This window comes from Muntiacus reevesi, chromosome 10, assembly GCF_963930625.1.
Source record: "Muntiacus reevesi chromosome 10, mMunRee1.1, whole genome shotgun sequence".
Lineage (NCBI taxonomy): Eukaryota > Metazoa > Chordata > Mammalia > Artiodactyla > Cervidae > Muntiacus > Muntiacus reevesi.
Window position 1 is genome coordinate 45,821,036 of NC_089258.1, and position 13,282 is coordinate 45,834,317.

At 42.0% G+C, this 13,282-nt stretch overlaps 1 protein-coding gene across 1 annotated transcript in view; it reads right to left on the reverse strand.

Annotated features, from left to right (window-relative positions):
* LOC136176275 (CUB and sushi domain-containing protein 1) overlaps positions 1-13,282 on the reverse strand; it is a 1,594,796-nt gene that overhangs the window by 382,490 nt on the left and 1,199,024 nt on the right. The window contains exons 12-15 of the mRNA XM_065946402.1: positions 9,629-9,811; positions 7,487-7,813; positions 5,701-5,895; positions 2,306-2,444 (exon numbers count right to left, since the gene is read on the reverse strand). Of these exons, the coding sequence (XP_065802474.1) occupies positions 2,306-2,444; positions 5,701-5,895; positions 7,487-7,813; positions 9,629-9,811 (844 nt within the window). The remainder of the gene's footprint in view (positions 1-2,305; positions 2,445-5,700; positions 5,896-7,486; positions 7,814-9,628; positions 9,812-13,282) is intronic.

The window sequence follows — 13,282 nt, forward strand, 5'->3', positions numbered from 1 at the left end:
GGGGGAAGCCTGTGCCATGGTCCCCGGGGTGGGCATTGCATGCTGCTGGCAGGGAGGAAAAAGAAGGGACAGAGTGGCCGTCTTAGGCTCCTAGCACAGAGCAATGGAAAAAGATGAAACCAAAGGAGCCTGCCCTGTTGATCATTAAATCACACACTTCTCTTTGTGTGTATTTGTGTGTGTGTATAGTTACTCAGTCCTGTCTGACTCTTTGTGACCCTATGGACTGTAGCCCACCATGCACCTCTGTCCATGTGATTCTCCAGGCAAGAATACCGGACTGGGTTCCTCGCCCTCCTCCAGGGCATCTTCCCATCTCAGGGATGGAGCCCACGTCTCTGGTGTCTCCTGCGTTGGCAGGCTGGTTCTTTGCCACCAGCGCCATCTGGGAAGCCCCTTCTTTGTGTGAATGCACAATAATAATATATTCTTGCAACTAACTTAGAATGGTCCCTGACTGTCCATCTTCCACAAAGAGGAATTCAACCAATTGGTGTAGCGTGTGGCTAGGTCAGAATACGGTCAGAGGCCAGGCATTTGGGGGTGAGGAGAGAGCGCAGCTTTGCATTTTACTATTAAAAATATTATCTAAAGCATCTATGGCTTCACAGTTTATCTGAGTTCACATTCAAGAAGCCTAGATGAGTTTGAGATAAATCTCATGTGCAGTATCTGCCCTGAAGTTTTCACAACTTTCATCTTGAGAGACAGCCAGAACAGATAGAGGGCACACCTCAACAGCTGGAGGATCTCCAGGGCAACTTCAGAAAGAGAAATGTAAATGATTTCCATCATCTGGCAACCCAGCGCACACTGCATAACAATACCCTCGGTGTGGAATTTAAAACTGTTTGTATAAACACAACCTTTATTAGGATGCCAGCCCACAGCTCAAGTTATAAACCGAAGCACTATGCAAGTAATCTTTAGAAGACTGTGTACAATGTACAGGGTAAAAAAAAAATCGTAAGTGTCTAAAAATATCCAAAATGCTGGAATTTAGCAAATACCACAGTCCAGTAATATCAAAAAGACAAGATTGAGAAAAATGAGCATTTTTTTTCAGCAACTGAAAATGGAACACATAATATATTATGCCAAACCAGAATGTGAAATCACCATTTTTACTAAATGAGTTAAATGTGATGTGCTGCTGGGAATCAGGGTATGTGTCTGCTTTTTTCCCCTCTCAATACTAGAAAGTATAAAAAATTATAATAAGAAACTAAATTCAACTTACTTAATATTTATAAAGTTTTTTTTTCCCCCAGTAACTAAGATTATATGCCACAATTCATTCTCCAACATAACGAATACATAGACCATTTTTTTTCTTTTCTTCTGAGAACTCCTACTGGAGTTGTAATTATCCCATCAGATATAATAATACTAATAATAACTTCAAATATAAACAGTTACTAAGTGATAATACAATTCCTGTTAAAAACCTTTCCTTTATGGATGCTATCATTGAGTATTAGGAAATTAGTGTAGGAAATAATGTCATAAGGTATATCCGTCTTGAGACATGATAATATTCTGAATACTAGAACCCTAAACTCAGTCTGCTTAAGAAGTTTCGCTGCTGGAGAGAGCTCAGTTTGCTCAGATATTAACCTTGAAACACTAAACAAAGATGCTTCCTTGAATTTTAAAGCATTTGGGTCCATTTTATAGCATTTTTGGTTCTCAATTTTCAAATCAATGGTTGAGACAATCTGGACAATATTTTATCATGGATAATTCAAATAGCAAGCTTGTTCTTTTTTAGATTATCAAATGCATTATCCAACAGCCAAACTGAACAGCTCTCCAGTGATGGAACCACTCGTGGCTAATTAAAAGGTAAGAAATCTGTTGCACACAGTCTATCAACTCTGCAACCCAAACCACCTTTCAGTGTCCCAGAGTCATTCCCAAAGCCAGAGAGCTCTTCTTCCGTGCTCTGCAAACCCCTAAGGGATGAAGGGCTCCATTTGCAATAAAACACCAAGCGGAATTTATTGCACTCTCAGGTCCAAAATACAGAACTAGACTCAAGGGCCACTGACTGTGAACACTGGGAATGCTGTCTGGGGCCACACCCTCAAGCACGTCTGCAGAGGTGCCTTAACTGTGGGCTTAGAGGACAAAACAGAGAAGAACAGAACATACCAAGCAAACACCTGTTCGAAATGAACTCCTTTAGGGGAACCAAAGGTGAACAACTGTCATCTTTCTAAAGACTTAAGATCCATTTAAATAAAAATGCTGGGCATGCATGGGTCATCAGGTCCAAATTAAGGAATCCAAAGTTTTTTCTTACCTATCAAAAGTGATTTTGATAGAGTGTCCTGGTTTTGCTTCAATTATCCATTCACAATTTAAGGAGTCTTTGTAATACCCTGGCCATCCTGGGGGCAAAATCACTCCACTAGAAGCTGTCAGATGTCCTCCACATGGGGCTGAAAAATGATGCAGGGGTCAGAAGGTCAGATTATGTACATGAACCATAGAGGCACCTCAGAAACAGCAAGGATTCATGTTGAGTGCATGGACCTGACCATTTCTAGTCTTGAAGCAGAGGTTGAAAGCTTGTTAGTGGCTCAGTCATGTCCAACTCTGTGATCCCACAAACTGTAGCCTGCCAGGCTCCTCTATTAATGGGATTCTCCAGGCAAGAATATTAGGGTGGGTTGCCATTTCCTATTTCAGGTGATCCTCCCAACCCAGGGATCAAACCCAGGTCTCCTGCATTAACAGTGGATTTTTACCATCTGAGCCACCAGTTATTACCAAGTAAACAGAGAATACTGAAATCAGAGCACATACATTTCACACCTGGGCATTTATCATAAGCCTTCAGCAAAGTTCTTCTCACCTAACAATAGTAGTAATGGCACAGTCTGAGAGAGTGGTCCGTGCCAGACACCTTCCAGGAATTATCACATTCAATCATTACAACAGTCACGAGGCAGGGATACCACTGATACTCATATCTTATGTGTATTCATGTCAACAAATGTCTACTGATAGACTTAATTACCTCACATCTGTAATTAAAATATTGCACAGTGTGTGTGTGTGTTTTAAAATATGTGTATGTGTTGATTCACTGCAAGGTATGTTCATTTTATTAAAGTAATTTGCCACATATAATTTACTAAATTCTTTTTCTTTCACATCTCTTTTATAGTATTTTATTTATTCACATTTTGTACTTTTCATTGGATCACTTTGGGTAATTTATATTTTGCCAGGAAATCTGCAGATTTCTTTGAACTTCAAAAGTTGTTGCCATAGAGATGTATTCTTGTACAGTCATTTTTCCCTCAAGGTAACTTGTGTTTTTTAATGACACTGAATGCACAGAATAGGAGCTGGTTAGGTGTAAAACAAAGACAGAAAAATCTTTCTCTCTGCAACTGAGTTTCTCAGTACAAGTAAACTTAGACAATCTCTTTCACCATTAACTAGTCTGTGTTTAGGCTTCCCAGCTGGCACCAATGGTAAAGACTCCTCCTGCCAATGCAGGTGACCTGGGTTCGATCCCTGGGTTGGGAAGATCCTCTGGAGCAGGAAATGGCAACCCATTCTAGTATCCTTGCCTGAGAAATCCCAAGAATAGAGGAGCCTGGTGCAGTTCAGCCCATGGGGTCTCAGAGAGGCGGACGTGACTAGGTAACTAAGCGTATGCAGTCCTCTGTGTTTAGGGGCTTTGCTATCGTTGTTAACAACCTATACCTGGGGTTTGCCTTGCACTTCATCAGAAGGTCCCTTCCAAACAAGGAGAGAATTGCCCACTCACGTTTCAAGTGATACTGTCTCCTTTCGTCTGACTCTATCGGATTTCTCACCTGCTGCTGACTGAAGCCCCTTTATTCCCCCGACTGCAAAGGAACGTGCCGGCCCTGAAGCCTAGACCTGTCCTCACATCAGCTACTGCAGGTGAGCACACCCACAGTGAGAATGTGGCAGAGGGAACAGAGATTAGAGAGTATTGCTTATCTTGAGATTCTCATAAAATTATTCACACTTCAAAGTTAGTAGCGATATACTTCCTCAAGCAGTAAGTATAAACACATTCAGTCCTGCCCCAGTATTCATACTATTTATTTTAGAATCCTGATTCCAAATTTACTGATGTATACAGGAAATGACCTATTCTGTTACTAACACTAATAAAATTTAGACTATTAAAAAAACCATACTTTAAAGAAGCAGTAAAAATAAACAAAAAGGAAAGGCCTGCTCTGGGTTTCTTGCTCCTGCTCTTCAGCTGACGAAGTGTCCGCCCTGGGGTGGTGCTGAAAGTCCACCAAATTGTCTCAACAGTTTGTGAAACTGCAGAAATGAAAACATCGTTCTGTAAATTTAGGAGGGTCAGCCAGTGATGACTGAAGATAATGCTGGTCCTTGAAGCAAGGAGAAAAGACTCTGGAGGCAGGTCTGGGGACAGGGCAAGGTGGTGAAGCACAACCCTGCTCCCAACATTGGTGGGTGAGCATGGGGCAGGGCGGGGGTGGATGGGTGGAGCGGGGGGATTTCAGGGCAGTTACAAGACCCTGGAGGTCACCACGGTGATGGATACACCGTGATACACATTGGCCCAAGCCCAGCAGATGGACAATCACGAGTGAGCCTTAACGTAAACTGTGGACTCTGGGTGATGATGACTTATCCCTATAGGTTCATCAGTTATAACAAATGCACCGCCTGATGGAGGGCCCTGCTGATGGGGGAGGCTGTGCATTTAAGAGGGCAGGGGAGCCCGCAGGACATCTCCGTACCTTCCTTTCAATTTTGCAGTGAATATAAAGCTGCTCTAAAATGTGTACTCTTTAAAAGATCTGCATTTCCTTGGTATCTACAAGAGATACTTTTATTAAATTTTTCTTAGCTCATTATACACAGGTGATTCTGATAACAGGGGTTTGGGTATATATCATAAGTGAATATTCCCCTACCTGAATATAAATTAAAAGTAATATCCTTCCTAATTCTTTCCCCTTTGGTTTTCCAACACAGGCAACCAGAGTGAAATGTCAAGAAGAAAATTAGGCTGTATATATGTCAGTTACACCAAGGGCAACAAAACAGTTAACTAATAATGATGCTGTTTGCAGAGGATGAGTTACACTCCCCCCAGATGGTATTTTGGATTCCTAATCCCAGCTAATTACTAATTAAATTAGTAATAAGATATTACTAATTATATATTAGTAAATAAGATATTAGTAATTAGTAAATTACTAATAAGTAATTAGTAAATTAGTAAATAAGATATTACTAATTAAATTACTAAGATATTACTAATTAAAATGGGACCATATTTGGAGAAAAAGTTACTGCAGACATGGTTAGTCAAGACGTGGACATTAGAGCAGGCCCTAGTCCAATATGATGGGTGTCCTTAGAAGGAGGGACAGAGATGCATTCTCACAGGGATGCTGCTTCTACAAGCCAAGACAGGCAAAGCCCCAGAAGCCAGGAGAGGGGCCTGGAACACCTCCCCTACTCAGAGCCCGCCCTGCTGACACCTGGACCTTGGGCTTCTAGCCTCCAGGACTGTGAGACGCTAACTCCTACTGTCAAAGTCACCACTTGGTGGTACTCGGCTCTGGCAGCCTTAGGGAGCCAGTGTTGCTGTCTGATTTCTTATTTGTTTTGTCAGACGCTCCCTTCAGAGGAAGGTAAGTGGCAGACTGGAGGGGCCCACACCTTCGCAGCGGGGGACGGTGGAGCTCCAGACGACATTCCCGTCTTGCAGGACGCAGGTGATGGACTCCGAGCCCTGGGTCTTGACAAAGCCGTCATCACAGTGGAAGGAGACCGAGCTGCCCAGCAGGAACCTGTCACCAAAGCGCCGTCCATTTACGGGGATGCCAGGGTCGTGGCACTCGTTTTGACCAAATGCTGAAAAGAGAAAAAAAAATCAGAGTTAAAAAAAAACAAAACACTTGACTATTAATCATAGGTATTAAAAAAGAAAGCAGAACCACTTATAAAGCAGTTTTAGTTATTTTTCAGAGATAGATAAATACATTCAGTAAATAGAATATTGATACCTAGAGAGACAGAAGGAGAGAGATGGGTAGATAGACCTCATTATCATCCACACAGCGTCCCAAAATTGGAAGCTACTTTCTTACTAAGAAAAATGGAGAAGAGATATGTAGTTTACAGAAAAGGATTTTGGTTCTGGCACATCTAGGTTAGCATCCCGGATCTTGTGCTTACTGGTCCCTGGGAAGATTACTGCAGTCATCCGAGTCTTTTTGTGGCTCATTTGCTAAGTTGTGTCTGACTCTCTGCAACCCCATGGACTGCAGCCCTTCAGGCTCCTCTGTCTTCCACTGTCTCCCAGAGTTTGCTCAAATTCATGCCCATTGAGTTGGTGATGCTATCTAATCATCTCAGCCTCCACTGCCCCCTTATCCTTTTTCCTTCTCCTTTTGTTTCCCACCAATCTCCTCTGTCCATGGAGTTTTCTAGGCACAGAATTCTGGAGTGGGCTGCTGCTTCCTTCTCCAAGGGATTTTCTCAACCCAGGGATTGAACTCGTGTCTCCTGTGTCTCCTGCATTGCAGGAAGATTCTTTACTGCTGAGTCATCAGGGAAGCCCCTATCTGAGTCTAGTTATCTTTATTTACAGAATGAGGAAGATGAAGCTTATATTCCAGAGCTGCTGCAATGTTAAATGAAACAATTTCTGTCAAATCCTAAGCAGATCACCTTAGAGAAGTAGGCAGTCAGTACATTTTAGCTTATAGCTCCTGTTTAACATTATTATCTTACTTTATTCCCTCAACACTGCAATTGAAGCAGATTGTCTTAAATATAAGCTATGGTCAAATGAGGAGTCTGAATCAAAGAAAAGTTAGCTGTTTATCAAAATTCACCAAGTACATACGAGTTGTTGTGTAGTTGCTCAGTTGTGTCCAACTCTGCAACCCACTGGTCTGTAGCCTACCAGGCCACTCTGTCCATGGGATTTTCCATGCAAGAATATTGGAGTTTGTAGCCATTCCCTTCTCCAGGGAACCTTCCCAACCCAGGAATCAAAATTGGGTCTCCTGCATTGCAGGCAGATTCTTTCCTACTGTCACCTGGGAAGACCAAGTCCATACATTTAGCAGGTGTTATAATCCATGACTCCTGACTCCAAATACCTCAATGCTTTTCATCACTCTATTCTATTGCATGGAAGATACAAAGGTGGATGGATGGATGGATGGATGGATGGATGGATGGATGGATGGATGGACGGATGGGTGGAAGGAAGGAAAATCAGAGAGAGAGAAGTCATGTGAGCAACCAGTCCTCACTATAGGGGTGACCAAGACACCACAACAGAGTGGGGTATTTTTTTAGGTTCTCAGGATAATGTTATATAATTTTGAGAATTGTGACTATAAAACCCTGGAGTAACACCCTTGCCATTGAGCTTCGCTCACAGGAGAGCCAGCGGAGACCGTGGACGTGGGGTGGGTGGGGATGCACTTACTGGTGTAGGTGATGTTGAAGCCCCGGCCGGTGGTGGAGTGGTCCGACTGGAACTCCAGGCGGACGATATGGCCACTGCTGGCCAGCTGGGACGGCACCTCGTTGCCTGAGAATGTGCCCAGCACGGTTATGTCTGAAATCCCGTCATCTTTGACCGCAAGGAAGTCAAACTGAGGCTCCACGTCAAAGTCATTAAAGATGAGGTGAATTCTGCTGCCCGGCTCAGAGATGATGAGCCAGACACAGTTCATGTTGTTACCATACTCTTCCGGGTAATTCGGTGAGAGGATAATTCCTGATGATGCCGTGAAGTTGAAGAAACAGGAAACTGAAGACACACAGATAATAATAGTTTCAAACAGTTTTGTCCACATCCAAAGATCTGCCTATGTGCTAAGGACCTGGGAAGGAAGTCTATACCAGCAGTTAACTAGGATGGTTCAACTTTTTCTTTTCTTTTTTTTAATTTTGAGAGTATTTACTGAATTTGTTACAATCCAGCTTCTGTTTTATGTTTGTTTGGCCTCAACATATATGTGAATCTCAGTTCTCTGACCGGGGATTGTCCTAGGTTGTGAATACATTAAGTTCAACATACAGAACCACCACAGCCTATACATAATCAAGTGTACACTTGATTCAAAAATAACCCTATCCAGTTGACTGAAACTTGTGGCAAATATTAAGATTTCTTGTTAGAACTTTCTGCCTTCAGAAGAGCAAATATTAATATGAAAAATTATGCCTGTTTCATAAGGATAATTTCCAGAAAACAAGGTTGATTCTAATCAGTTTCCTATTTTTCATTTTAAATTTTGCATGTGCCTTAAAGCACATTTTTTGAAATTACTTTTTAAGTCATTTAAAGAGTAACAATGATTAAAGAACAACTTGGAAAATCAGACCATATCCTGGTGGATAATATAAAAGTCTCTTGGAATATTTACTTAATGTATACTGAGAAATCAGTAATATATATGTTTTGTATATGTCCATATACATATTCTTTGGGAGGGAGCATCTATTGGACTTATTTCTGGGGTGTGGATTTGCTTATTATGTTACATTATTTCCTATATGTTTCCAGGTTATTGCTATACTTAGTTATAAAAAAAATCTGTTTTTCAATCTGTTATGCAGTCCTTCTTTTCTATTTCTTTTCTACTTGTTAAATCACTTACAAGGGATCTGGAGACCATAATACAGAGTGACATAAGTCAGAAAGAGAAAAACAAATACTGTATAGTAACACTTACATGTGGAATCTGAAAACACTCGGTACAGACAATCTTATTGACAAAGCAGAACAGAGACGCAGGCGTAGAGAACAAGCATATGGATACCAAAGGGGGAAGAAGGAGTTGATGAACTGGGAGATTGGGGTTGACATATGTACCCTACTGACACTATACATAAAATAAATAACTAATGAGAACCTTAACAATATAAACTACAAACTAGACAAAAAATAGGAGGAAGCAGGCAAGTCTTCCATTGAAATGTGAAGTGACATCACTTGACGCTCACAATTGTGTTTTAAGTGTCACAGGACATGGTGTGCCCTGTTTTTCTCTGCAACCCCATGGACTGCAGCCCGCCAGATTCCTCTGTCCATGGGATTCTCCAGGCAGGAATACTGGAGTAAATTACCATTCCCTTCTCCAGGGATCTTCCCAACCCACAGATGAAACCTGCATCTCTTGCATCTCCTGCACTGGCAGGGGGATTCTTTACCACTCAGCCACTTGGAAAGTCCCATGCAGTACTGATACTATGTATACAATAGATAACCAATGAGAACCTACTTAGGGAAGCCATCACAGGACATTATTAGGTTGCAAAGACCCCAGGCCCTATCGAGGGTGGATCACAGAGCTGGCATCAGCCCCCCTGGATGGAAGTGATGCTCTGTGGACCTTGCTCGTGGAAAGCTCTCATTGACAGCGTATCTGTCTTGTAGTAAGAACATCACCAACTGGCTTTAAGTCAGTGGAGAAAGAAGAGCTGCGTTTGAGGAGCCCTGAGTGCTTCTGGTCAATGCTGCGCCCCGGAGGGTGCAGGCAGCTGCCCTCCCTCAGGGCACACCCTGCTCCTCTCCCCTCTGGGGCAGCTTGGAACAGACCCCCGCCAGGAGAGTACTCACATACACAGCTGGGCTTGTTGCCAGACCACTGGTTGTTCTGCTGACACGTGATGACTCTCTCCCCCACCAGCTCGAAGGCCGCCTGGCACTCGAACGTGAGTGTGTCTCCATGGAGAAAGCTGCTGCCAGTCCGCTTACCATAGGCTGGGATGCCTGGGTCCCCGCACCCCCCTTTCTCAATTTCTGAAAGGAGGAGAGATGAGAGGACTGTTGAGAAAACACGGTGAATGTTTTCAACAGTTTAGAAAGTGAACAATGGTTGACTTTTGCATTGTTTCCATAAACAGTTTCAATTCATCTAATATTTATTTAGCAGAAGCCAGAAAAAATATATACTTCAAATTTTGGAGAAAAGTGTTGAACTTTTCTTTCAAAGGAAACATCACGCTATACAGATGTGTTAACCATGCAAATGTTACAATTAATAGATGTTTCTTCCTGGTCTACACCCTTCCTGCATGCTATCCATAACTGCTGCCATTAAAATGTAAACATCAATTTTGTTTTAATTGATGTGTTTTTTAATGTAAACCACACAAGTAAGAAGGTTCATTCTCTACTGAATATTTAAATCAATATATCCATTTGAATATTCTTTCCTTTAAATTGGTGTTAAAGCTCATTTAGGAAACAAAATGAATATATTCATGGTCTTCAGATGAAAAGAAAATATGTGGAATCAAGGCTCTTTTCATTAGCACATGATTGTAATGACATGTGGATACAAATGCACCAAATTATACACACATTTCAACTTTGCTCTGTCACAAATGTTAATGATACGGGATGTATTAACTGAAATATGTTTATTCATTGATTCATACAAAAATATTTCTTGAGGGCCAATAATGCATCAGGTTCTGTTCTAGGTAATGAGGTTAGTGGACAAACAAGACAAAATTCCCACACGCACAGGGCTGACATTACATAGAGGGGACCAGTAACAATTTGTGAGATAATGAAGGAGACACAGGCCAGGGTGCCCGGACCTGCCCGAGGATGCTGGGGAAGGGCTGGTCTGCAGAGGAAGGGAGGGACCGGCCAGAGCTGCCTAGGAGGTTTCCATGGGAAGAAGATTTTGCAGGGTTTTCAGAAGATACACAACGTGATCCGAGTACAAGTTCAGAAGACCCTCCTCTGGGCTGGGAGTGGAGGCAGGAGAAGGGTGAATTTCCATAACTCAGGGAGGTTTATCTGTGCTTGGCTCACAGATGCATCTCTGGGCCCATGGTCCTTCCTGAATTCATCATGTATTTGCACTTTGTCATCTTGCTGTGAGCAACAGCAAATTTAGATGTAGCAACATAAATGCTTTCTGATGAGGTCTCAGTGTCTGGAAAGTCTGTGGAAGTGACTCAGCTGAATTTCTGGGTGGTTTTCAGGTACATTCCTGCCTTGTGCGGAACCTGTCCAAGCTCAGGGATCAATCCAAAGATGGCTTATTCTCCTCCAGATGAGAAACTCTACTTTCAAGTGTTCAGGAGTATCAGAGAGGTGAAATCACCTGGTAATATAATGGTGGTGAAACTTCAACACGTAGGATATCAGCCCATCTGTTTCTGAAGCAAATTAGCAGAAGAACACAAAACCAAACCAAACCAGGTACTTTGTGCAAACAAGTTAATCACACTCTCCTGATGACTCAGGCCATCAGATTAAAAAGACGGTCTAAATAGCATCAGTTAAATGGGAGCTCCAAAATCACTGTAGATGGTGATTGCAGCAATGAAATGAAAAGACGCTTACTCCTTAGAAGGAAGGTTATGACCAACCTAGACAGCATATTAAAAAGCAGAAACATTACTTTGCCAACAAAGGTCCATCTAGTCAAGGCTATGGTTTTTCCAGTGGTCATGTATGGATGTGAGGGTTGGACTATAAAGAAAGCTGAGCGCCAAAGAATTGATGCTTTTGAACTGTGGTGTTGGAGAAGACTCTTGAGAGTCCCTTGGACTGCAAGGAGGTCCAACCTGTCCATCCTGAAGGAGATCAGTCCTGGATGTTCATTGAAAGGACTGATGCTGAAGCTGAAACTCCAATACTTTGGCCGCCTCATGCGAAGAGCTGACTCATTTGAAAAGACCCTTATGCTGGGAAAGATTGGGGGCAGGAGGAGAAGGGGATGACAGAGGATGAGATGGCTGGATGGCATCACCGACTTGATGGACATGGGTTTGGGTAAACTCCAGGAGTTGGTGATGGACAGGGAGGCCTGGCGTGCTGTGGTTCATGGGGTTGCAAAGAGTTGGACACGAATGAGCGACTGAACTGAAATGGGAGCTAAAATGTTCCTGGATGCAAAGCAGGCCAAGAAAGCCTTGGAGGACACTCTTCCTTAAGGGCCAGCCTTAGAGTACAAGTGGATGAACCTTAGCTGAACAGAGGCAGGAATGGATATACTTGAATTTAACGCTTGGATTACCTTGAACCAAATTTCTTTGACTGAAGGCAATTTGAACTGGTGGTTTATAACAGAAAAGACCTTATTTTTTTTTTTATTTATTCATTTTTCATTGAAAGATAATTGCTTTATAGTATTGAGTTGGTTTCTACCAAACTTCAACATAGATTTGATGTTGAATCAGCTATAAATTTAGCTATGACCCCTCCCACTAGAACATCCCTCCCACCTCCCTCCCCACCCCACCCTTCTAGGTTGTTACAGAGCCCCAGTTTGAGTTCAGAGTAACACAGCAAATTCCCCGTTGGGTGTCTATCTTACATATGGTAATGTAGTTTTCCATGTTACTCTCTCCACACATCCCACCTTCTCCTCCCCTCCTCCCCCAAGTCAAGTCCACAAGTCTGTTCTCTATGCCTATGTCTCCACTGCTGCTCTGCAAATAGGTTCATCAGTACCATCTTTCCAGACTCCACATATATGCATCCATATACAGTATTTGTTTTTCTCTTTCTGACTTGCTTCCCTCTGTATAATAGGCTCCAGGTTCATCCACCTCATTAGGACTGACTCAAATGACTCCAATTCCTTTTTAGGACTAAGTAATATTCCATTGTATATATGTACCATGGCTTCTTTATCCATTCATCTGTTGATGGATTTCTAGGTTGCTTCCATGTCCGAGCTGCTGTAAACAGAGCTGCAATGAACATCTGTGTCTTTTTCAATTTTGGTTTCCTCAGGGTATACACATAGTAGTGGGATTGCTGGGTCATATGGCAGTTTTATTCCTATCTTTTTAAAGGAATATCCATAGTGTTCTTCATAATAGCTGTACTAATTTACATTTCTACCAACAGTGCAAGAGCATTCCCTTTTATCCACACCCTCTGCAGCATTTATTGTTTGTAGATTTTTTGATGATGGCCATTCTGACCAGTGTAAGGTTATCGACATTTCATTGTAGTTTTGATTTGCATCTCTCTAATAATGAAGCCATGTTGAGCATCTTTTCATGTGTTTATTAGTCATCTGTATGTCTTCTTTGGAGAAATGTCTGTTTAGGTCATTTTCCCGCTTTTTGATTGGGTTGTTTGTTTTTCTGAATTGATTTGTAAATAGATGGAGAGATATTCTATGTTTCTGGGTTGCAAGAATCAATTTTGTGAAAATGACTATTCTACTAAATGTAATCTATAGATTCAGTGCAATCCCTATCAAATTACCAATGACATTTTTCACAGAACTAGAAC